Below are 25,817 nucleotides of genomic sequence, written 5' to 3' on the forward strand. Positions count from 1 at the left end.
CTTTAAAAAACCCTACAATTTTTTATATTCTTTCGATATCCAAAATTGTAAATATTTGACATCGTTAGAACTCTTTTACCCCTCACAACTATGAATTTATGCCTTTGTGCGATTAAAGTGTACCGCACGTCGGCTAGGTCCAACTCCCACTTAAATCCAAAATCACATGTTTTTTATGCACAAACTCATAAATTCTCATAAATTTATTTGCGAAATTTTGGTGAAATTGAATCCACCAAAATCACAAATATCCTACTTATTTGCATATACGTTAATATTTCCATAAATGTATTTACGAAACACCACTTAAACTGAAACTACATATATCATACTTTTTTGCATATAATTCAGGAATTTGCATAAACATATTTGTGAAAACCCTACATATTCGTAAATGAATTTGGTATTTATGATTTTAGTGGTTTTAGCGGTTATGTAAAATAGTAAGATATTTGCGAAATAGTTGTATTTTTGTGCTTATGTAGGATTTTCACAAATATGTTTATGTGAATTCAAGAATTATATGTGAAAAAGTATGATATATGTAATTTTAGTGATTTTAGTTTAAGTGAAGTTTCATACATATTTTTAAACCAATTTATGAAGTATTTGCGATTTTAGGGGTTTGAGTTTTTATATGGATTTCACATATAACAACCCAAATAATAGTGAATGTAAGCAAATAAATATTAAATCATTTAAACATTTAAATGATTTAAAAATATATAGATATATAAACATATAAACAATGACATTATATGCAAATTATTTAAAAAATCAAAGTGGTTTTGGTTTGTGTAATCTACAATTAAAACATATAAACATTTAAATGATTATATAACAATTCATTCATAGAAAATTCAAATAACATTATATACAACTCAATAGTTACAATGTTGATGTTTCAATACATACAAAAAAAACAAAAAACAATCAAATAAATTTTTACAGTTGAGGATATTGTGATTGTTGCATTTGTAGCTCCTCGATGACCTTATTTAAGTTCTCTAGAAAGCTAGCTTGAGTACGTATCATACCATCTTGAGTATGTACCATATTCTTCAGCGTGAGAATTTCTTCAAGTGTAAGAGCCAACTCTCCCTCCAATCAACTTACGATCTATCTATGCTTCTATACAACATTCTCCTCCTTAAAAAACCTCTTTGTCATTGAAGAACTTACAACCTCCAAGGCAACTACAAAATCATCATTGGTGGCATGTGTCATAGACGACAAGTCGATGTCTTCACCACCTTCACGCCGGTCTTTAAGTTCAGAGAGGAATACTGTGGAGTAATCCTTTGTGGCATGCAAAAAAAAATCTGCTAACTGCGCATGGGAGACAGAGTTGTTGAACAAACTCGAATTGTCGAACGACTTAGCTGGCCATTTGGTGCTCAACTTCATTCACGTTGTGTTTCCAAATGTCTTTCCAGGCGATATCCTTCACCCTTACAACCACATTGGCATTCTCCCCTTCCTCTAACATGTCTTTATAGGAGCACCAATTTACCTACATTTACTTTATGGTTAGGCCTACATACAAGCATTTATTTAAAAATATATATGAAATATCAACAACAATACTTATATTTATCCTAGTCAGGCAGCACATTCGACACATGACATGCAAGGACCCCCTAATCTTCAGTCACGACCCTCTTTATTACATAACCGACTTCACATCGTGACACATGAAAATTTATAGGAAACATCACACATCTGAGGCATTTCAATGGATATGTGCTCACATATCTAAACCTGCATAACAATGATTAACAACGATTAATACACAATATGCATCTTAATACAACATATAAGTATGTGAATAATTATAAATCAAAAGTTTAGGTATAATGAAGGAATAAATACCTCCAACAACACCAACATCCTGACAAAGTTTTTTCTTTCACTTTTCATGCTACTCAAACTTGCATATAAGTGTGCAAGTGTGGTTGTTTCCCATGCATATTGATCAATGTGATCCACGTCTTCCAATAGTTCGATGTATGATGCATGAATCGACTTCTCACCAGTGTCGATGAATAAGTTTGAGCCAAAGAAGTATAGCAAGAATGATTTGAACGTCTTATCCACCCTACTATTGCCCTTCTTTCCAACACACGCTAGTTTTGCCTTTATCCTCCTCATCTTACTGGAGTCATAGTAGCTCATAAACTATGAAAATATGATCGTATTGCCTTCGAACACATCATTTGCTTGCAAATAAATATGACACAAGTTCTTTAAATCTCTCCAACATGATCCACTCATTAGCTCTCCATGACACTTCAGTCTGATGATTCATGTCCCATCCTCCAATGTGATGGTCATCTTAAGATCTTTGAATTGAAATGTTTTGATTGCTGGATTTCAAAACTATAAAAGGGCCTCTAAGAGGGGGTGTCTGTTGTTCCATAATGTGATTTCGAAGAATTTATGAAAATGCATTCGACCCAACAACTCCTTTGTTTCCTCCGTGCTTGGTTGTTGTAGAACCGGTGCATGCAGGATGTTGGCTTTTCTGGATCAATTGGTTAAGAATCCTTTAATCCAAAATAATTTTACTAAAATGAGTCAATTGCAATAAGTTTCAATGATTGATTGCATTCATGTATAGTAGCAATAATTATATATGACAATTACAATGAATTCGTATATGTTTCACACACACATGACAAATTAATAACAAATTTAAATTAATTTATAGTAACAATATATATTGCTCAATTTAATCCATGAAATTAGTCAATAGCAATGAATTTCTACATGTTTCACATATACATGACAAACTAATCAACTGCATTCATGTATAATAGCAATTTCAAATTTAATTATATTCATTTATATTAGCAATATATATATATATATAAATAGTGAGTAGGTGCTTGAATACATACTTGAACATCCTAGCCGTCCATTGTGTGCTTGATGGCGGCCAATGAAAAAAAAAGAATAAAAAATGTAAAATTTTGCCAAAATTACTACTAATGCTTGTTTGGCAAAAAAATGAGCATTAGCGTCAACTTTTGTCGCTAAAGGTCATTAGCGGTGACAAAAGTCCTTGCTAATGCTCGATTGGTGAAATTTTGTTTTTTTTATGCTAGTCGTCCATCAAGTGCACGATGAATAACCAACATGTTCAAGTAGGTGTCAAGCACCTAATGTTCAAGTACCTACACCCTACTCTCTCTCGCTCTCTTTATATATATATATATATATATATATATATATATATATATATATATATATATATATATATATATATAAACAATAAAATCAATCAATTGCAATAAATTTTTACATGTTTTACACATACAAAACAAACTGATCAATTGCATTTACATATAGTAGCAACATTAAACTAATCAATGATTATTATAAAATAACAAATGAACAAGATACCTATTTACGAGCACCAGATCTTCTTTCCCACTTCATCCTTTTCATCAAAGATTGCACTTTCTCCTCATCATGGAGAGCAATACCAGATTCCTGAGTGGTATTCACATCCGACCCAACCACAAGACCTCACTGATATATACTTCCTGAGGATGGTTCACATTAACCTCAACACCTTCGTCAGGTACCTCTTTCGCCCTCTCGCTTTGCCACTACAGGTAGCCATGTCACATGTGACTGCATCTCCAACTTCCTTTATTTGGGCATTGAGGTTAGCAAACCTCATAGCCAACCAATGGGTCGCCCTCCCCCCCCCCCCCCCCCCTAGATGCTTCTTAGATGAGCGACAAGATTGTTCCTAGAAACTGTTGAACTTGTTATGCACACTTTGCCTTAGATACAAGCCACTGTGAAATTTGTAGTTGTTCATTGTATAATAATTCATGTTTTTTTAGCTTACTGCCTGGACACAATTGTATGTGATTATTGATGGTGCATTTTTTGTGAAAAATGCCGAACACCCACATTTTTGGCAATGGACGTGGCTCCCTCTTTACTCACTTTTGCACACTAAGTTGTGCTTTCAAATTACTAAGATGACCCAGTTCATAGTTCTTTGACATGGTCTTTTTCTTCTTCACAAAATTGTATTAATAAACATATTCAAATTTTCCTACAATAACAATACAGGGAATATTTAAGAAGCATTGTAAAAAATAAACAAACTATTTGTATTTAAAAAAACATTAAAAAAAAGGGAACACTCTGTTTACCATAAATAATAAAAAAGTATTTTATTTTAAGCCAAAAAAATAAAAGTGAACAATATTTCATTAAGTTGTTAAACATAATGGAAAAATGTATGATTCAACCATTAAACAAAAGGGCAAACTGTGCTTACCGAAAAAATGCATTATCGGTGGTTCAACAATGATGAAATGACTTTGATAAATAGTTGCAAAAAATAGTTGCCGAAAACATTTGACAAAAATAATTGGCAAAAGGAATACAGGTTGAGGACTACAGATTGGGGACAAAATACTAAAAAGAACCCTAGATTATGCGAAAATAATCAGGTTGGAGAACACAATAGGTTTATATATGATTCAAACAAATATTTTGGAACAAATAAACAATATCATATATCTGTCATACTCTTACAAATAGTTAAATATAATATATGTGATATAAGACGTTTCACAAATGACATTATGCAAGATTGTATAGTAGATGCACATAAGTGAGATATTTGTGAATTTAGTGGTAAGTGGCTCACGAAATTTCACAGTTAAGTTTATGCGATATCAAGTCATAAATGCAAATAAGTAAGATATTTGCAAATTTAGTGGTAAGTGGTATGCGGGATTTGCTAGATAAATTTATACAAGTGCTAAGTGGTACATGGGTTTTTGTAGATAAATTTATGTGATATCGAGTCATATATGCGAATAAGTAAGATATTTATGAATTTAGTGGTAAGTGGTACATGGGATTTCATAGATAAATTTATGCGATATCGAGTCATATATGCGAATTGGTAAGATATTTGCAAATTTAGTGATACCGAGATTTCACAAATAAATTTATGTGATACCGAGTCATATATGCAAATAAGTAAGATATTTGCGAACTTGATGGTAAGTTATAAGTTAAGTTTTACATATAAACTTATGCAAAATAAAAAAGTATATGCAAAATCATAGGATATTTGCGAATTTAGTGGTAAGTGGTAAGTAAAATTTCACACATATTTTTGCAATTTTGTGAAATATATGCGAAAGAGTATGATATTTGAAATTTTGGTCAGTTTCACCAAAATTTCATAAATAGATTTATGCGAGTTGTCAGTTTGAGCATAAAAACCTGCAATTATGGATTTAAGTGAGAGTTAGACTTAGCCGACGGCTAGTACAATTTTATCGCAATAAGGTATAAATTTGCTGTTGAGAAAGGTAAAAGGGTCCTAACGATGTTGTATATTTATAAATTTAGATATTAAGAGAAATATAAAAAAATATAGGGTTTTTAGGAAATAGGGTCAAATTAGTCATATATTACAGTTATTTTTTGTATTTTATAGTATTTTTAATAAAAAAATAAAATTATGTGGGTCTGAGTTTGGGATTCCATTTTCATGACCCGACAAAACCTAAACTCAACAATTTGTTATTTGGATGGATTCAAATATACCTGGATGGGTCGGGTACCCGTTGACATCCCTAAATGGGGTGGCCGAGTAGTTTTAACTTTTAAGTGTTGAGAGTCGGCCATGCGGCATAACGTTAATTTCTCCACAGACAACCATCTGATTTTCCCTGATAAAAAAGGCCTATGATATATTGGAACTAAGCTTATATTCAAAATGCTAGAGATGTAAAGGGTCGGTTCTAGGTCATAAAGTTTTGATTTTTTTTTCTGCTTCCATTTAAGCACAAGTATTGAAGTCATCCACAAGTTTTGAAAATTTAATTTTATATTTTATTTTATTATAAATATTTTTGCCTCTCTTTAAGCAAAATATAAAAATTTATATTGCCCCCTTTATATTTTAGTTTTATTTTTCATTTTATTATAATTTTTTTGCCCCCTTTAAGCAAAATATAAAAAATTATTTTAGTTTTATATTTTAATTTGTTATAATTCCCCCCCCCCCCCATTAAGCAAAATTCTGAATTCACCACTGGGTCAGATGTGGGCCTTTCAAATGGTCGAATTGTTTTTGGGTTGGATTTAGGGATGAACCAAAATACGAAAAAGCCTTTTTATTGGATGCTTATACAGTCATGCTTTGGGTGGTAGTGAATTTGTCTTTTGCCAAATTCAAATGTGAAAGCCCGAACAAGATCCAATATTTGTAACTGATTGGGTCTGAAAGGGCTAAACGAATCTGGGTCGAGCGTGATGGGCTCGGTTGGATGTCAAAGCCAAACTTGATCTAGTTGATATCCCAAGTCAATTTCACTGGGTCATTTTGAATCCATTTCTTGATGCTGAATCTTTTGATTGGGTCAAATATTTAAAAGAGATTTCTAGTGCATGCAATTGGATCCTAATATGGATCGACAATTTGTTGGATTTGACAGATTTAGTTCGGATTAGCTTTTTTACGCATCCATCTATGTTTTACTTGTGCGCAGATTTGGATTTTATCGAGTACTCAAGCAAGCAATGCTGCCAATCTCTGATTGGACCTAAGGTCTGGGTCCCAAGTTTATCCAAATGAGATCTGGTTTCAGATTTGGATACAATGTCAGCTTAGGTATGTTTCTCCCCATATTTCACACAGTCAAGTGGGGATGCAAAGTCAGATACCCGATTTAGATCCAACACACTATTCTAAAATATGGATCTTAAAAATAAAAAGACTGTGGTATTCAGATTGGATTGAGATTTATATGACAGGACTTTCAATATTTGGTTTTGGATTTGGATCTATATTTTCGCCAGATCAATAATCAGTTCAGGCCTGTTTGCACCTTTTACATGTAAAACTAATGGCTGGATAAATGTTGTGTCTGACCAGGCCCAAATAGTAAGCGGATCTTTTTTTTTTTTTGATGAAGAGGAACCCTCACAGAGAACTAGGTCACCTAATGGGCCTGCCCCACGGATCTGGTTTCTGGTAGAGATAAAATGATAATTCATTTCATTGAAGCCTGGCCTGGACCAAACAAATGTTGGATCAGGCTTCCAGATTAGGTAGGTCCGCCTGTTCCAATGTCCAACCCTTGGCCTTATTTAAAACCCTTGATTTTGACATTTTCTTCTTTGGGATCAAATACTACACACACTCGATTGATTAGATCGGATCTGGTCAAACCCAGTCTCGAATATGGACTTGCAGCATAAATTTTGGATTTGGATTTTGAATATGACTTGGGCCGTTTCCTACCCGTTAATTTGTAGTCCCGCTTAAGTCAAGCACCTGATGGACAGTCTTTGTCTCTCTAGTCAAAAGGTCAATCCGCTAATTCCCTAAACTGGGACCCACTGGGTCCGATCAACCTGAGGAGCGGGGGTGCTCACCTTTTCGCGGGATTCGGATCACGTATAAAAAATCACATGCCGAACGACGACCGTAGATGCGGAATCACTCGCATCCATCCAACGGCAAATCTCGCGTAAAGACAGGTTTCACATAAAAAGATGAAAATACCCTCTGCGTATCTCTTCTTACACAGGAAAACTCCAAACTACCCCTCATTGCGTAATGACGAAAAACCCCTAGGACCGTTGCGATTGTGGACATGGGTCGAATCAGGTCGCATATCCGATCCGAGACTGATATTTTATTTTCGGATATGGGCCTCCAGATGAGAACCAAATTAGTATTAAATTTCGAACATATATTGGTGGACTACTTCATAGACGGATTGCAGATTTTAATCAATTTCTACTGGACTTGTATCCAGCTCGAGATTAAATCTGATCAATTTCTAGTTGGGATTTCACCATTGTGCTGGATCGAACAACCCGCACAAACCCGACTCATTGATATCCCCGTGAATAGCGCAGGGCTGCAAACGGATCAAACATGAGACAGCCTTCTTTTATATCTAAATCCAAACTCTGAAATAAACAATGTAGGTCTGTAGTTCTAAACCTGGATTCGGATCCAAACCAGATCCAAAATGGTAGGGTTAAACCCAGATCCCAAATATATGTAGCAATAGTGGATCTGATAAAAGACAATAAAGACTAACTCATTGCATGTAAAAAAAAAGATCGGATTTTGTCCAGATTTGAATTAGATCCGACCTAATATGCAGGTTGGAATCCGAAAGAAATCCGATTTAGCAAATCCAAAATACAGAAATAATATTGTTGGGTTCGGAGCAGATATCCGATTATATCCAATCCGCTGCATCCGTACCTGCAATTTGCAAAGACCAAGATTGTAAATAAGAAAATGTTAAGGGTATTATAGTCAATCTCTCGATTTTAATTTTTCGACGTGGTTACCGCGGGAACACTAACCCGATTTTTTTTTTGTGTTCGCTCTAAAAAAAGAACGAAACGGGTAGGAAAAAATCAGGAATTAATTACTTTTCAGTTTTCCCTTTCCATAAAGTAAGCAACAAAAAAGAAATGAAGAAAATGCGAACCCCCAAATTGGTCGTTCGCCATTTACTGTTTTCCTTCCCTTTTTGCTGAATCATTATTAATTTTTAGTTGTCTTCATTTTGGGGGAACGAACCTGTCCGGCGAAAAGAGGGAGAAGGGTTTGGGGTTTTCTCTATAAATTAGGTCAAGGGTCGGTGGCCGTTTCGCGGGGTGTTTTCCGGCGAGGGGCGGTGGTTCGGACGGAAAATGGCGAAGGAGGAGGCGAAGGGCAGTGAGGCGGAGGCCGGGGAGCTCCTCTTCTGCGGGGGGACCAGTTGGGACGCGATGGGCCGGAAGAAGGACGCCTCCGTCGCCGGGAACCTCGTGTCTCCGACGAGGCTCCGGCCGCTGCTCGGAGTCAACATCTGCTTCGTTGCTTCTGGTTGCGGTGAGTTCGTTGTCCTCGTTCTCTTCTTCTTTGTGTTAGTATTGGTTTCTCGTTCTCTGGTGGCTTCATTTGGGCCTTCTTTGTGATGAGGTTTCGATAGCTGTGGAATAACAATGTGTTTTTCATATCTTTCTCTCCCTCTTTATGTGTATATATATATATATATATATATATATATATATATATATATATATATATATATATATATATATATATATATATATATATATATATATATATATATATATATATAATGAGTAACGCTACGGTGCTTCGGGCGCACCTACTCCCGCATAATAGAAATCATAGTTGTAGGTTGCATCTTCTCAATGAGACCTTATAGATGTACTTAACATAGTTTATTTGATGGGAATCATGTTTTGGATAATGTTTTTTGGACATAAAATAAGTTTTTTTAAGTCATGAAATTTTGGTACATTGTGAGCGGTCTATTTTTGAAGATTCTTAAAAAACCTACACGTATGCCATAATCACATGATCCAAACTTGTTTTCCACTAAATAATTATTGTAGATCATATCTATAGGGTCTGATAAACGAAAAAAACTGTTTTTTTTTGAAAATTTGAACTTTCTGTTAGGTGGGAGTAGGTGCTCCGGGAGAGCGCACACACACACACACACACACACACACACACACACACACACACATATATATATATATATATATATATATATATATATATATATATATATATATATATATATATATATATATATATATATATATATATATATATATGTTGAGTAGAAATAAAAACATGATTTTTTAAACCTTAAATATTTATGAAAATTTTAGACCATCAATTTTTAAATCTTATAAAAACCTACCTGCTTGTAGGAATTGGGTGATCCAAGAATTGATTCTTATAAAATCAAGCATGTAGAACACATCTGTGATTCTGTATGGTCAGAATTAAGAAAAACCCTTCAAAATCCAGGTAGGTTGTGGTAGGCAGCTACCATCTAATATATATAGTGATGAAAACATGCTAAATGAGTTTTTGAGTTTTTCCGGTGCCTTTTTCACAATTCCAGCTTCATACATGTGTTTGGCATGGTCAATTTATTAGGAATTAACACTCCGATCATGTGTTTTCAATGAAAAAATGATATTTATAGTCTCGAAAGAAATGATATTTGTAGTTTTCCAAAGATTTTGGACTGTTAATTTTTTGAACCATATAAAACCCACACGTGTGTCGGAATCAAACACTCCAAGAGCTGATCCCTATAAAATAAAACATGTAGACTGCATTTGTGTGGTCAGAATTTAAAATTAACATGAAAAAAGTATGAAAAACCCATTTGGCATGTTTTCATCACTCATATGTGTGTGTTGGGTGAGGGGGGATAACATTTGTTAATGATATCATTTCTTACAAACACCTTTGGATCTCCATGGTACAAGTTGTTTTGATCCAATATGACCTCATGGATGGATTTGACATGTTTAAAATAGTGGAGACCGTTTTTTGGATCATGTTTTTTCGATGAAGAAACACAATTTTATGACCTGGGAAAGTATTGCACATAGTAGGCCGTTGATTTTTGATGCCTTATAAAAACCTGCTCGAATGTTGTAATCGGATAGTCTAAGAGCCGGTTCCCACTAAGAAAAAACATAGTCACATTTATCGATGACATTTGTCGAAATCGGACAGTCTAAGACCAATTCCCACCATGAAAAACCATACACATATACCGATGAAATTTTCAAAGTATCACGATATTATCATTATATTTTCAACGAACAATATTAAAGCTAAAATATTGTGGTATTTTGAAAACATCTTCAATTTAATTATATTGCGTTATTCTCATGATAATATCGCGATATTCTCGTGATAATGTCTTGATATTATCAAAAGAATTTTGTTATCATCAATCATTTTTCTTGTTTTTATTTATCTTCTGCATCATAGATATGTTTTTCTTCTTTCTTTTACATTTTTACTTATTTATTTTATTATATATTGTTTTTATCTCTACTCCTACAAAGATGTGTTGTGATAATAAAAGCGCCATCTGCATTGCAAGCAATCACACCTTTCATAAGCGGACAAAGCACATATAGATGGATTGTCACTATGTTTGTGAAGAATTCCTCAAGGAAACTATCGAGCTATCTTATGTCACATCAGAATTTCAAATTGTTGATTTCTTCACTAAAACCTTGCCATCATCTTACTTCTCTTTTCTTCTTGACAAACAACTGGTCATTTCCCCGTCAGTTTGAGGGCGGTGTTAAATGTGTATATATATTACATAGCTTTATATTTTAGATCTTCATTTGTTATATTTTTGGTCTTCATTTTTATTTTTATTTTTCTTTATTTTTATATTTTTAATCCCCAAGGGTTTTTCAAGATTTTCCCCTAAGTTTCTAACCTATAATATTGGTAGAAAGTAGAAACAGCCTTGCCGAGATATAACCGGTACTGATATTTGTGACTTTGAGAAAACACAGTGTTATCAGTATCATTTCATTTCGTATATGATATGATATGGTGTATCGTGGTATTGCTAACCCATGCGATACGGTCGGAAAATACAGTGTAACTCGCTGTATTGTACGAGTAAGATACATCTATTTTTTCACCGTTTTTTGTTGAAATTTTCAAGCAATGTATTTTTGATCCTTTCACTTTTTAATGACACTTTTTTACATAAATAAGACTTTAGTAGAGTGTTGTCACTTATTTCGTAAGCTATGACCACAAAACTGTCGGAATTTCTTCTTTATTTATTGTGATTAGTGAAGACAATAAAGAAGAGAAGTATTATTATGGATGCATACATTATTCATCTTTTGTGCTCATTTTTATTAGTGAAACTAATTAATGAAATACATTATGAAACTTCTTTGTTTTAATGCTTACTATTTTTGAAAGGACCTATACTTTCGTTTTTTTTACTTTTTAGTGTTTAGTCTCAGACTTTATTGATATATGTTATGGATGCAAATTATTTATTTATTTATTTTTTTGGATTGGCAAGCTGGGGTTGGGCCGAACCCTACCAGCATGAATTAATAAAAAATTATATATCTAAATATGAAGGAAACCAATCTGGTGGTTTATCCTTCCAAACTCAAGCACACTGAGGACTCCTTGATTCACTTGTTATAACATCATAATTATAGCTTTTGTATTTGATAATTGTTACATAGTTTTTCATGCTCAATTTATTTCATAATTAAGTTTACTTAATATTGTAGTTTGACGGTTTGACTACTTAAATGTGTTTTATTTCTCTTTGGGGTCATATTTTTAATTTTTTATAGTCATTTTAAATTTTATTTTACTTTTGAACTATGTGATTGGTATAGTTTGTTTACTCATTTTTTTCTTTTGTTTGTTATCTAATATGACTCTTTAATAGCAAAGCTTTTGTTTTGTTAGTTGTTAGTTTGTTACAATATGTTTTCTGCGTATGTTTAATTGTTCATAATGCTTAAATTTGATTTTTTTAATTTCATTCTATATTTTTTTGAAAAATTTTCAGTTTTTTTTTATATATATTTTTAGTTTTTGTGATTTTTGAAAATGTTTTTTTTGTGTGTTACAATATGATACAATACGGTACAATACACCTGTATCACCAGCCCTTCCAATACGGGTTCCGATACGATAATTACAACATTGGAAAACATATAGATCATACTTGTATGGTTAATTTCATGAGGACAACCAAAAAAACGAAAAAAAGGGAGGTGTTTGTAGGTAATAACCCTATTACCAATTGTTATCCCTATATGTGTGTGTTAACTTCTCTATCTTAACCAACACACGTATGGACTAGGGGTGCACAATGGACCGGTTAAGCCTGGGCTCGGCTCGCTTAAGTCCGGCCCTGGTTTACTATGTAAAACAAGTTATCTGAGTCTGGTCATCAAGCACAGGCTTGACATTATAAATAAGCTGAGCTTGAACTGGGAACCGGGCTTGATTCAGCTTACATACTAATTTTTGTAATTTATTTATGCTTTTAAAAATTGGTGGTGGATGTTAAGTCACTGAAGTGGGATCATGTAATACTGGGTGCACTGGCCGAGGATGAAAGCACTCTGAAATAGTTTTTTATGAAAATATGAAACTTCGACTGATGCTGCACATATGCCTCGAGGACTATTGCTGTCACATATTGTAACACATAAAAACAAAATGGGCTCATTGTTTTTTTCCCTGTTTTTTGTTTGCTTTTCAGCTTCCTGCCACTGTGTTGCTTTGGATGTCAATGGACGTTGCTACACTTGGGGTCGAAATGAGGTATATTCAAGATCACATGGCATCTTTTGGTTTCTCTACAGTCCTCACAGGTTTTGTTTTGCAGAAGGGACAACTTGGGCATGGGGATATTATACAACGTGATAGGCCCACTGTGGTATCTGAACTTTCTAAGTAAGTAATTTGCACTTTTCTCATGTAGACGTGTGTACCATCAGATATGAGTATTGCCCAATGTTCTTACCTTTTTAGTCGTCAGGGTAATGTTCTTATGTCTATAGTTATAATTGGACTTCCTGTCAACTTTGAGACAAACCTGCACTGTAACAACCTGCTAAATCATGCTGCCTAGTATGAACCCTTTTCGAAATGAGGTTGATTGAGAGCTGGTATTTGGTTTCTTTGAAAGACCCCCCACTTTGTTTCTGTGATATTGTTTAGCTTCATCTGGCTGACCCTTTGTTTTCTTTTATTGAGGAAGGACTTGGTTTTACTTGTTTTAGTTGAATACTAGAATCAGGGTATCTCTAATACCAGAAGTGTTTTGCAGATCAAAGATTGCCAGGTGCTTGGAGAACTTATATGCCATTTAATGGTTAAAATATAGTTTGGTAGTTGTAGCTGTAATGAATCAAGATCCTTCAATTAAGAACAAAGTATACCAAAGATCCAAATGGACAAGCACAAAAGTGGCCATTAAGGGTACACTCATAAAACCCACAAAGAGCAGAAGGCTCAAAATGTAAAAAAAATATAGATTTTATTACTAACCCAAAATGCAAGAAGCATTATATAAAATGAGGGGTTTCACCTCTTTTTATATACTTCATGGAGAGCGAAAAAGAGCCAAAAAGCGACATTGAAACTAGTCCATTGGCTCTCTATTTATAGCTGTTGGTCCAGCTCCAACGCTCAAAAAAGAAAAATATTTACAATAAATATATATACATATATAATACGTATATATACACACGCGCGCGCGCACACACACACACATATATATATATATACACATTATATGTATATACAATTTAACAACCCTTCAAACTTACAGGAGAATAACTGAAAGTTTGCCTAAAAGGAAGTGAATTCTATGAGCAGCGAGAGGTTTGGTGAAAAAATCTACCAACTGGTACTCTTATGTAACATATGGTCGATCAATATTGCCATGTAGATACTCTTCTCATACATAGTGACAATTTATCTTGATATGTTTAGTGTGTTTATGAAATGTACCATTGCTGGCAACGTATATCACACTTTTGTTGTCACAACACATTCATGAGGTTTCAGTTACTTGAATTCCCATATTAGCAAACAATCTTCTGAGCTAGACCACTTCCATCGTTGTAGTAGCCATGACTCAGTATTCAGCTTCGGTTGACGAGCGAGAGACCTTATGTTGCTTCTTTCACCTTCATAAAATTAGAGATTCACCTAAAAAGGCGTAAAAACCTGTGATTGAGTGCATGCTGTTGGGATCACCTCCCCAATCAATATCACTATATGGAATTAAATCTAATCTAGATGAAACAAACAAGAAGAGGTCTCGAAAATAAGATGCCTTAATTTATATAATAATATGCAAAAGTGCTCCCATGTGAAGAGAAGGAGTGTGCTGAAATTGACTAGTTGCATTTTCAACATGTGCTATAATAGGTCTACTAATTGAAATGTATAAACTGTCTCTAAGGAGTTAGATCTTCAGGAGGTTCTTTATAATCAATTCTCATCTTGACATTGACAACCTCAGGAGTATCAACTCTCTTATCATCTGTGATTCTAGAACTGAAGACAATATCAAAATCAAATATAGATTGAGACAACAAATACCCTGTATGTGTTTCTTAAGAAGTGTCATAAGAAACCCAAATCAGTCATTTCAAAGAGTTTTTTGAGAAGTTTTTTATTGTTTTCAACTCTTCGTTTGTCTCCTTCGATGACGTTCCTGTCCTCCATATAGAGGAGGAGAATAATAATACCTACATAAGAAATCTTAACAAACAAAACCGTGTTAGTCAAGAAAGTTCTAAATCTAATATCAAGCATAACTTGACTAAACCTATCAAGCTTTCAGTGCTTGTTTAAGACTATAAAATGCTCTGTCCAAACGAAGAGCGCATTCTCTTAGGAATATTCACACCAATTGGTGCTTCCATATATACTTATTCAACTAAGTTTTCATTAATAAAGGTATTTTTTACATCTATTTGGTATATAGGCCTCTTTATAATAGAGGCTAAGGCTACTAAGGTCCTAACGGTAGTCATCCTAGCAACTGGAGCAAATGTTTCTTCATAATCTATGACATATTCTTCAGAATATCTCTTGACAACTAATTCGACTTTATAACTATCAAGAGTTTCATCACTCTTGGTTTTCACTTTGTATACCTACCTATAACTTATAGGTTTATTTTCTTGTGGGATATATTGAATAGTCCAAGTACTCACCTTTTCTAGAGCTTCTAATTCCACCCTTATGGCTTCTACTCACTTATAATGTTCTTTGGCTTTAGCATAGGTTGAAAGTTCTATATGAATGAATTAATGCAATATATACCTTTATTTGGGTGAAATGGAGTCATTGACAAACTTTTCAGGTGATTTTGAGATTCTAGATGACTTTGTTGGCACTTCAGAATGATTTTCAATATCAAAATATTTTTTTAGTGCAAATGGATGTTTAGGATCTCTATGCCTGGAATATTGCATTCAATTCCTATCCCTATTAGATTTCTCTTCACAATATTGCATACAATTCCCATCCCTATTAGATTGCTCTTCACTACTCATATCATGATAGGATTGTTTCATTTACCATATCATTTCTAAAGTCATAACTATTATCAAGGTTACATTCATAATGACAATCATCAGTATCATACTTCGAAATTAAATCTAACAAAAATGAATACTCCGTTAATTTCTTAGAATTTTCAAAATCAAAGAAACTTTCCTTTTTTAAGAATGACATATTTCTTAAAACCTATAATTTTTTATTCTTTAAATCAAGGCACCTCTATCCTTTTTTGGTTATTTGCATAACCTAAAAAGACACAAGGGATGAGATGAGAGGAAAACTTATCATTTTTGTTAGTAAAAACAAACCATTTTGTTGCAGTCTGTGAGGAAAAGATCTTTGATGTGTGATGCTATGCAAATTTAGATAATTCTTAAATTCTTTGGATAAAATTTTTCTCCCTGAATCGGTACGAAAGATTAAAATATCATTTTCAAACTTATTTTTGGCCAAATTGTGAAATATTTGGAAATGTAAGAAAACTTCAGATTTATGTTTAAGTACATCTCAGTATACCTAGAGAAATCATAAACAAAAATTACATATCCACCCTTTGATATAATTGGTGCTGGGCTTCAAACATCTAAATGTATTTACTCAGGCGGTCTAGAAGAGACAAACATTCATTCTTGCAACGGTAAGCTCTTCATTTTACCAAGAATACAGTCTTTACAAGAAAAAATTTTAGAATTACAATTTTTTTTTAAACTAAAAAAATATTGAATTTTGTATACTTTAGGGTGACCAAGTCTTTTGTGCCACAAGTCCAAATCCAATTTTTGAACATTACAAAAAAAGTATTCTTTGGTATTTTCAAAAAGTCCATATAGTAGAAGCCTCTTTTTTTATGACCTTCCTTAATCAACTTCCCTGATTGGCGATCCTGTACCCAACAACCATCAGATGAGAATGAGACATTACATCTATGGTTAAATATTTGAGAAAAAAAATAAGAGGCTTAGATTTTACTTAGGAATATATCTAACTTTTAACATAGTAATTTTTTTAGGGTTTTGAAAAGTACTCTCGAAATCCCGTATTCCTTTTATTTCAAGATATGCACCATCGACAACAAACACATTTGACATGCTTGGGTTAGTATGACATTCAGACAAAATATTACCATTGAGGGTCATATGAAAAGATGCACTAGAGTAAAAAAGGAAAGTAAATTTATCGGGATCAAAGAAGGATGGAATTGCGGCTCCAGCTGAAGAAAATGCTCCTTTGAAAAGAGGTGGCTTGTAATATTTCGATAAATCGTGGGTTATTATTGTCATTTGACTCTTGCGGTGAGCCAACTGAAGCCACCTTCTTCTCTTCTCTCTTTCTTAGCTTTGGACATTGAGGTTTAATGTGTTCTGGTTCATGGCAATAGTGACAAATGAGGTGGCTTGTAATTTTGCATATAATCAGTGTTATTAAAAATGCGCCTCAAGGCGCAAAAAGCGTGCCTCGCCTCGAGGTGCAAAAAGCGTGCCTCGCCTCGAGGCGAGGGCCTTTTCGCCTTGAGGCACACTTAAAAAGCGTAAAACCCTCAAGGCGTACGCCTCATGCGCCTTGAGGCCTACGCCTTGAGGCGAGGCGCGCAATTGAAAATCGGATGGGCCCGAACCCGAGTCCGACCCGGACCCGTATGCTCGATGGTTTGAGGGAACCTGTGTCTTTAAAAAAGACACAGGCGCCTCTCTCGAACCTTCTCTCCGCTCCGTCCCCTCTCGTCTCCCGCCACCACCGGCCACCATCAGCCACCACCCGCCGCCGGTCATCGCCTCTTCCACCTTCTTTCCTTTGCTAAGAAGGTGTCGGCAACTCACCGACCACCACCGTCTTCTTTTCTCTGTTGCGAGGGTGCCAGCGACTCACCACCACCGCCGTCTGTTCCGGCGACCTTGGTCGACATCCTCGACCGCCTTTTCTCTGCGTTTTTCGGTGACGTCGAAGTCTCCGACGCTAGGTAAACCCTCTTCTTTACTTTTTCTCAGTGAGGGGTCGACCGACAGGGGGGCAGAGCCCCTTGTCGTCACCTCTCATCGACAGGGGGTTACCCCCTCCTCTGCTTTTCTCTCTTGATCGACTGACAGGGGGGCGGAGCCCCTTGTCGTCGGCTCTCGTCGGCAGGGCCCCTGCCTTTCTTTTGGGTTCGACCGACAGGGGGGCGGTGCCCCCTGTCATCGCCTCTCGTGGGCAGGGGGTTCCCCCTCTGCTTTTCTCTCTTGGTCGACCGACAGGGGAGCACTTGTATTGCTGTTTTTAGTGAAAGCCTTCACTGTCTTTCCAGTGGATTCCTGACGGTGCTGTTTGTGAAAGCTATTGATGATGTTATGGAGTCTATTTCGTACCGGTATGTGTTACCTGCAAGATGGTGGCAAATACGTCATGCACGTTTGGGCTGTCAACCTCCTTCGAGAGTTGGGAGTACATCCGAAACCACATAGTAACAACTTTCCGTACGCCACCATGTGGCCCATCCTCGCCAAAGCTAGCCACGACCTATTACTGCTACCCGATGGCGAAAACACACCGGGCATCAACTACGCTCACTTCGCCGAAAACATCAACACCGGCCGACTCTGCCTCTTGCGACTGGGCCTCACCTTCTCCGACGAGAACGACAACTTCCCTACCCACCCCCACACCGGCCAGAAGTTAGTCTGGGGGTTCCACGTCAAGGTCGCCAACTCCCCAAACGAGATCAACGTTGACTTGCAGCAGTATTTGACGGAGCGTGGCATCAACGTCGACGTTAACCTGCAGAACGGTATCGACCTGAACGTCCTCAGCCCCCAGTTCAGGTGGTCGGGCTTGTTCATGAAGGACCGCATCACATGGGTGGTGTTAGGGACGACCTTCAACTTCTACTGGATGCTGAAGGTCGTTTGGGGGCACGTGTGTAACACGCTGCAAGAGTTCCTAAGGTATGTGAGATTCTTCTTCCCAAGGTTCACTAAAGCATTTCTTATTTATTTATAATTTTAGATAATTTTTACAGTTTTTTTAAATAAATTTTTTTTGAGGCGTACGCTTTGCACCTCGAGGCTTACGCCTCGCCTCAGATTTTGGTGGAACGCCTCGCTACGCCTCGATGCTTTTCACAACACTGTATGTAATGTTTCGGCCTAGAGATGGCTAGAACCGAATAATCTTTATTCATTGCAGTATGCCTCTTTAACCTATTCTCCTCCATACTTAACCCTTCAATAGTGTCAACAATAGAGTGAATTTTTCGTCTATGAAGGAGGATCAATTTGATAATCTCAAATTCCGGTCTTAAACCATTTAAAAATTGTTAAAAAATGTTCCGCATCAGTTTGCCTTTTGCAGAATTCAATATCTTTGGGGGGATGCCACCTAGGTTCAAAAAGAGTAAACTCTTCCCGAAGTTTGAATAACTCATTATAATTTATAATATTCTTTGATACTTTTGTCACCTTGAGTCATGATTCGAACTTTGTCTTGCAAGTTGCATAACAATATTCTTAAGAGAATACATATTCTTTAGGTATTACTAAGCCTTATTAGCATGCTCAAATTTTAACATTTTTTAATATCAACACTATTAATAAGCCAAAACATAATCTTGGCATGTCCCATTCTTCACTCTTTCAATTTTTTCTTATAGGTGGCTAAGGCCTTAGTTTTCTTACCATCCGTAAGTGACACTTCCTTCTCGTTCTTTACCTTAGTGATAACTAGTTTAGGCTCTTGATCAGATCCATCTACTAGTCCCCACAACCTTTTTCCCTAAAAGTGATGCTTTATAATTGAAGACCATATTACATAGTTTGTATTATTAAATTTCACGGGCGTGATTGTGACACTTTCTTTGTCATCCATTCTTGCAAAGGGTGAGAGAGATAAAGAAAAGAGAAGAAAAAAGATGTGAGATGAGAAAGTGAAAAGAATGTAAAGGAGCTATGTCACTAGGACACGGCCAATTAGGCCACTACCCATGTCAACATGGCCGGACATGCGTACGGGTACTAAGTGCGGCAAAGTACGCAGGTAGGTGGGTTGGGTCGGGTCCAAATAAGACCCAATCCGAAACCCACTCTTTATTTTTTGTTTTTTAACTGTCGAAACCCTCCCCTTCCCACCCTAGAGAGAGAGAGAGAGAGAGAGAGAGAGAGAGAGAGAGAGAGAGAGAGAGAGAGAGAGAGAGAGAGAGATGGCCTGGGGCTACACCCTTCCCCTTTTATAACATGGCTTTTAGTCCAAACTTGGTCAATAAAGCTAAAACAAGATTTTTAATATGGATTATAATATAGATTCGTGCATAATCCAGAGTCCCAAACTCTCTCTCTCTATATATATATAGCAGTGTCCCCATACCCTCATTTTTTGAAATTGCCATGTCGTACCCTCCGTACCTGTACCCACATCCATACCCATACCCGTACCCTGGTGTCATAGTAGAGGGGAAACAATAGCACGAGCACCACACCACGAACTTTGAGTAGAATCAACGAGCACCCGAACCAACAAACCAAGTCAATCTTTAGAGGCACAAACATACAAATACTTGAATCACCAATGAACAAGGGTCTCCTCTTGTTCCCCCCAACACGAAATCGTGATGATCAATCTCCAAAGGTCGACGAGCAACGAAACTCTGATACGATGGAATGAATCAAGAGCCTTCAATTAAGAACAAAGTGTCTACCAAAGATCCAAATGGACAAGCACAAAAGTGGCCACTAAGGGTACACTCAGAAAACCCACAAAGAGCACAAACAAGAAGGCTCAAAATGTAAAAAAATATAGATTTTATTAATAACTCAAATGCAAGAAGCATTACATAAAATGAGGGGTTTCACCCCTTTTTATATACTTCATAGAGATTCAAAAAGAGACGTTGGAACTAGTCCAATGGCTCTATTTGTAGCCATTGGTCTAGCTCCAACGGCTAGTCAAACTAATCAACTTTATGTTGATTAGTCAAAAAGAGCAAAAAAGGGAAAGAAAAGAAAAGGAAAATATTTACAATAAATATATATACATATATGTATATATAGATACACATATATTATGTATATATATACAATTTAACTGTAGCTACACAAGTTTGTTTGTCTTTCGTCATTGTTACATAATTTGTTGAGCATGCAGGACCCGTTTACTGCAAACTTACACATTGGCCAACACTAACAGGTGGCATTTCATGGTTAAAAGCAGGGGAAATGATTTGGTTAAAGTTAATTATGTTTCCAGTTTTTAACTAGTTTATGATGATAATACTTTAAGTTCATAAAAATCCAGTGCTTAAAGTTGCTGCAGTTTAGATTGTAAGATCTAGTTAAAGTGGGCACCATTTTGGATAGCTTCTCAGGCGACTTTCCAGGCTGGTGCTCGAATTGACGTTGGAAAAAGAACCATGCCAAAGCTAGATGATTGTTAGACCTAGACTCTGCCCAACATTTATCTAGTCCAGCTTCATAGCCTAATGGCCACTCTGGTACTTGGTTTAAAAATTCAGATAAAAAAATCTTTGATTTAAAATTTTTAAGCTTATTGAATTGGGTTTGGTTCTGCAACAATTTTCCCAAAGAAAAAAGGATTTGTCCATCCTTACCTGATTAACAATATGTGGCAGGGTGGTCCATGGGCCAAGATTTATTCCCGAACTGATAATGTCTGGGCCTGAATTTAGTCCAACAATTATGGGCGAACCTTGTTGGTCTTTAGTTAACCGAGAAAAAGTTGATTTGACAGAGCTTCAATGGTCTCAAATTTTGGGGCTGGCACTATGTTTGCCCCTAAATCTAGTGAGCCTGAGTCGCCTGACACCAAAATTTTCTTATCATATTTTTTTGACAAATAAAAGGCATTTATTAATGTATACAATTGTTTGAATATGCGTATGTATGCATATGGATTTGCTTTCTTTTTCATGCTTAGCAGAACTCTTAGGTTGAGCCCTGAACCACTAGCACAGAAACATGCACACGTGCTCACACGAACACGTGTGTCTGCTGTTGGTATTGATTTAATGGCATACTTATGATTATTCTAAGACATGATTTGTGTCACTTTGACTGGTTGAAGACAGAAATTTAGGGTCTCATCTCTTGCAAAGGAATAGTACATCTCTTTGCTACTGCTTTATGAAGGTTGTTTAGGATTTTTAATATAATTCTCATAGATTTGGGGGAGGTGGGAAACTTTCTAAGTAAAAGGCCATGTCACATGGACGGGCTCAGTTATCATGGTCGGCCTGAGTTGGGCCCTTATACCCATTCCCATTCAAATTATATTTTACAAATTCATCCGTCTCCACTTATTGGGTCATGTAGTGGGTCAGGCTCGATCTGATCCAAAGGCCGACCCTTTAGAATTTCTCTTCCACTTATTGACATGGGACTCTTTTCCTCATGAGGCTCATTTTTCATGTATGGATCATATGACAAATGAAAAATTATTTATTAATTTTTTTCACAAATGCATTGCTCTTAATGCTTTCCCTTTCTCTTTCTCTCATAAATGCATTGTTATTAGTGTCACAAGGATACTCCAAACCATTCTCGTGTCGTGTCCCCTTCTGTACTAAGTAATGTTGGAAACTTACAAAAAATGGTGTCATTGCGACATAGATTGTTATTAATGTTCTCTACCTCTCTCCTTCTCTCATTCATGTGTGAAAGAAGGAACACTTAACAAGCTGTCTTGACTTTTTGGGTATTGCATTAAAATTTAAAAGTGAACTTGCTGTGGATTAGTCTTACATCAATGGGTGAAGAGATGCAAGACCCATCGAAAATCCATAAATCGGGGTATTCTCCATTCTATACATGAGAATACCTAATCTCTTTGTGACCTATGTCATAGGGATTCAGCCAGCAGGGTGCCACACCCGCATCGATGCGATGCGATGCGACTCGGGTGCGGGTGTGGATGTGGCACTCGGTGCGGTCAAACCGACACTGGGTGCGGTCAACACAACAAGAGTCATAACAGCCCAAATCAAGACTCTAAAAAAAAATCTCGATGAAATGGGGGCTGGGTGGGGGATTGGGGCAAAAAAATTTACCCCCCCGACCCCGACGCCTCCCCTTCTCCTCAGAGAGCTCTCCAACCCAGCCCATCTCCTTCGGCGACTGTATCTCAATCTCTCTCTCTCTCCCTGTCTCTCTCGCTCTTCTCGGCTAAACCCCCACCCTGCCTCTCTCTCTCCCCTCCACGTATCTTTCTCTCTCTCCCCAACCTCCTCTTCTTCTTGAGGCCTGCCGGAAGGGGTGGATGAGGCCACTCTCCCCTCACCCTCTTTTCTTCCTCTCTGCCTCTGCCGGAGGCAGGGAGGTCACGGCTCGACCACCTGCAACGGTGGTGGCCGGTCTTCTCGAACCCGAGCACAACTTTCTCTGTCGAAAAAAAGGGTGTTGCAGGCGCTGACTGTCACAATCCAATGGTAATGGGAGTGGTCATCATAATGGCCTTCTCCTCTACTTGCAATTATCACCGATATTTTGAAGTTTTACCACGATATTTTCTAAGGTCAATGTGATACCCAAAAAAATCTCACGTTCTAATAACACGATGCATGATAGTGATTTGGAAACATCTTCATCATGTTTTAATCGTGATATTAACACAACAGAAACAAATTTTGCAATATTTTATGTTATGTCACAATGCGACAATCATGGGTACCGTTGATCTTTCATGCTGCTTTATATCACTGATATTTTCTGAGAACAGTATGATGCAAACTATATTTGTATATATAAGAATGTTTTCTCAAGATTTTCCAAAATATCGTTAAGGGCACATTTGCTTGCTTCCAATGTGATTCAAAATCACATGTTATTCCACCTTATGTGATTTGAAATCTTGTGAGCAAAGTGGCACCAACAAATGTGATTCCAAATCTCACTATCCATTTTCTCAGATTTGTTTGTCTTTATATTTATACAGAGAAACCACCCTCAGATCATCATTAATTTGGAGCCGACTACAAGTATCTTTAACAGATCAATGGACCATTCTTTCCAATAAAAAAAGATAAAAATAAAAGGAAAATAAAACCAAACTAAATTGATAAAACAAATGATATTAATTTTTTTTTTAATGAGGATGCTAAGGCATGCATTTATATTGAAAGATGAAGGAAAGCTAACCGAAAATGATATGCAGCAAACCTACCATTCCATTGCTAAATTGAAAATGATATTACTTCTTTTTTGCTTTAATTGTTTGATTGTTTCTACAATATATTTAGGTTGATTTAATTGTGGTGTTAGTTTTTATGATGAAGAATAAATGTGTAGATTGTTAATTTGATTTATTGTATGCATGATGAATTGATGATATTATGATAATTGTTTTTTATATCATTAGTGTTATTGTTAACTGTTAATATATATATATATATATATATATATATATATATATATATATATATATATATATATATATATATATATATATATATATATACCCTCCTGCACCCAAGTTTTTTTAAAGTGCTGCTTCGCCGCACTCGCACCCGCACCTATGTGACATAGTTTGTGGCCCATTTTTGAAAAATTTCATCCTTTTTATTTTCTTTTTCACAAATTTGTTCTCCTAGTCTTAATCTTAAGAAAGAAAAAACTGTAGGAAATTTCTTGAGCTTCTAAAGTGATTTCAAGTTCATTTAGTGGAGTGGGGACTTCTTGTTTAACTTAGATAATTCATGTTTTCATTTATACTGGTCCTTTTTTTAATTGTTTTATTTTTCTACTGCTTTTTGAAAGGTAGTTACATGTGATTGTTATTGATGCAGATATAAAATTATTAAAGCCGGGGCTGGCAGGAACCATACAGTGGTGGTTACTGAAAATGGAGACTCATTTTCTTTTGGTTGGAATAAGCACGGCCAGTTAGGGTCAGGTTCCATAAAAAATGGTTAGTTAAATTATGAATATTTCTCATGTTATGTCATCGTAACTTCTTTTTCTTGAATGAGAAGTATATACTATAAAGTTGCTCGCTATTTCTCTTTCAACCTGCAAAAGATCAACTACAATTGGCATTGAAGTAGATAGTTTCTAAAATACAACTATCCTTGTTTTTTTCTCTTTTCCTGGGAGGAGCGATATCTAATAAAGAGTTGAGCTGTGCCAGTGAAATCGGATTTGAGATTTTGAGGCTAATTTTTGTGATTTCCATCATATATATCAGCTGGCTACTAAATCCTTGTCGAGTCATTGCTTCAGAAAGTGGGCCTCCCTTTTATCTCCGTTGCCAAAATTAGTTTCATCTGAACAGCATGACCCACACATCTGAGGGATTGTCACATGGATGCTTCATTTTTACTCTTGTAACAGTAATATATTCCCTTGTAAACTAGTGATATTGATAACTTATAAAACTGTCAATATCCCTGTATCTACTACCATATGCATGTGAGATAGCTTAGGGGTAAATTATTTAGCTAAAAAAGAAAAAATATGAAGCTTACGCATAAAGTTTTAACTTATTATGAACATGAGAAAAAATATAAATAAGGACATAATGGAAATATTTGGATACATGTCATCAATACCTGGTGGGTTGGATTGGGTAGACCACGTGGGTCTTATTTACTTAATCAAGGTTGAATCTGCTTCACACACTTGCAGATTCTAAGAGCATGTCTGGAGGTACGAATGGGGTTATCCCATTCATCCCAACTGTAAACAAGAAGGCAAGAGAAAAGAAGGTGAGAGAGAACAATGGGTCGTGATTCTGTTAGGTCACGCCCTTTTCTGTTTTTATATTAAAACACTTGTCATGACAGAAATACCCTTAATGTTGATGAGTATATTACAATAAATATACACTGTTTTTACATGGACAGAAATATCCCTGGTCTGGTTCATATTTCTAACACGCCCCCACTCAAACTGAACAGGGG

General features: G+C 35.9%; 1 protein-coding gene across 1 annotated transcript in view; it reads left to right on the top strand.

Annotated features, from left to right (window-relative positions):
• Positions 1–8,570: 8,570 nt before the first annotated feature.
• LOC149835901 (uncharacterized) overlaps positions 8,571–25,817 on the top strand; it is a 74,333-nt gene continuing 57,086 nt past the window's right edge. Inside the window, exons 1-4 of the mRNA XM_090008837.1 lie at positions 8,571–8,893; positions 13,122–13,183; positions 13,248–13,315; positions 24,705–24,826. Of these exons, the coding sequence (XP_089864963.1) occupies positions 8,713–8,893; positions 13,122–13,183; positions 13,248–13,315; positions 24,705–24,826 (433 nt within the window). The 5' untranslated portion in view covers positions 8,571–8,712. The remainder of the gene's footprint in view (positions 8,894–13,121; positions 13,184–13,247; positions 13,316–24,704; positions 24,827–25,817) is intronic.

The sequence above is a fragment of the Nuphar pumila genome, chromosome 6 (assembly GCF_984573655.1).
Source record: "Nuphar pumila chromosome 6, dmNupPumi1.hap1.1, whole genome shotgun sequence".
Classification (NCBI taxonomy): domain Eukaryota; kingdom Viridiplantae; phylum Streptophyta; class Magnoliopsida; order Nymphaeales; family Nymphaeaceae; genus Nuphar; species Nuphar pumila.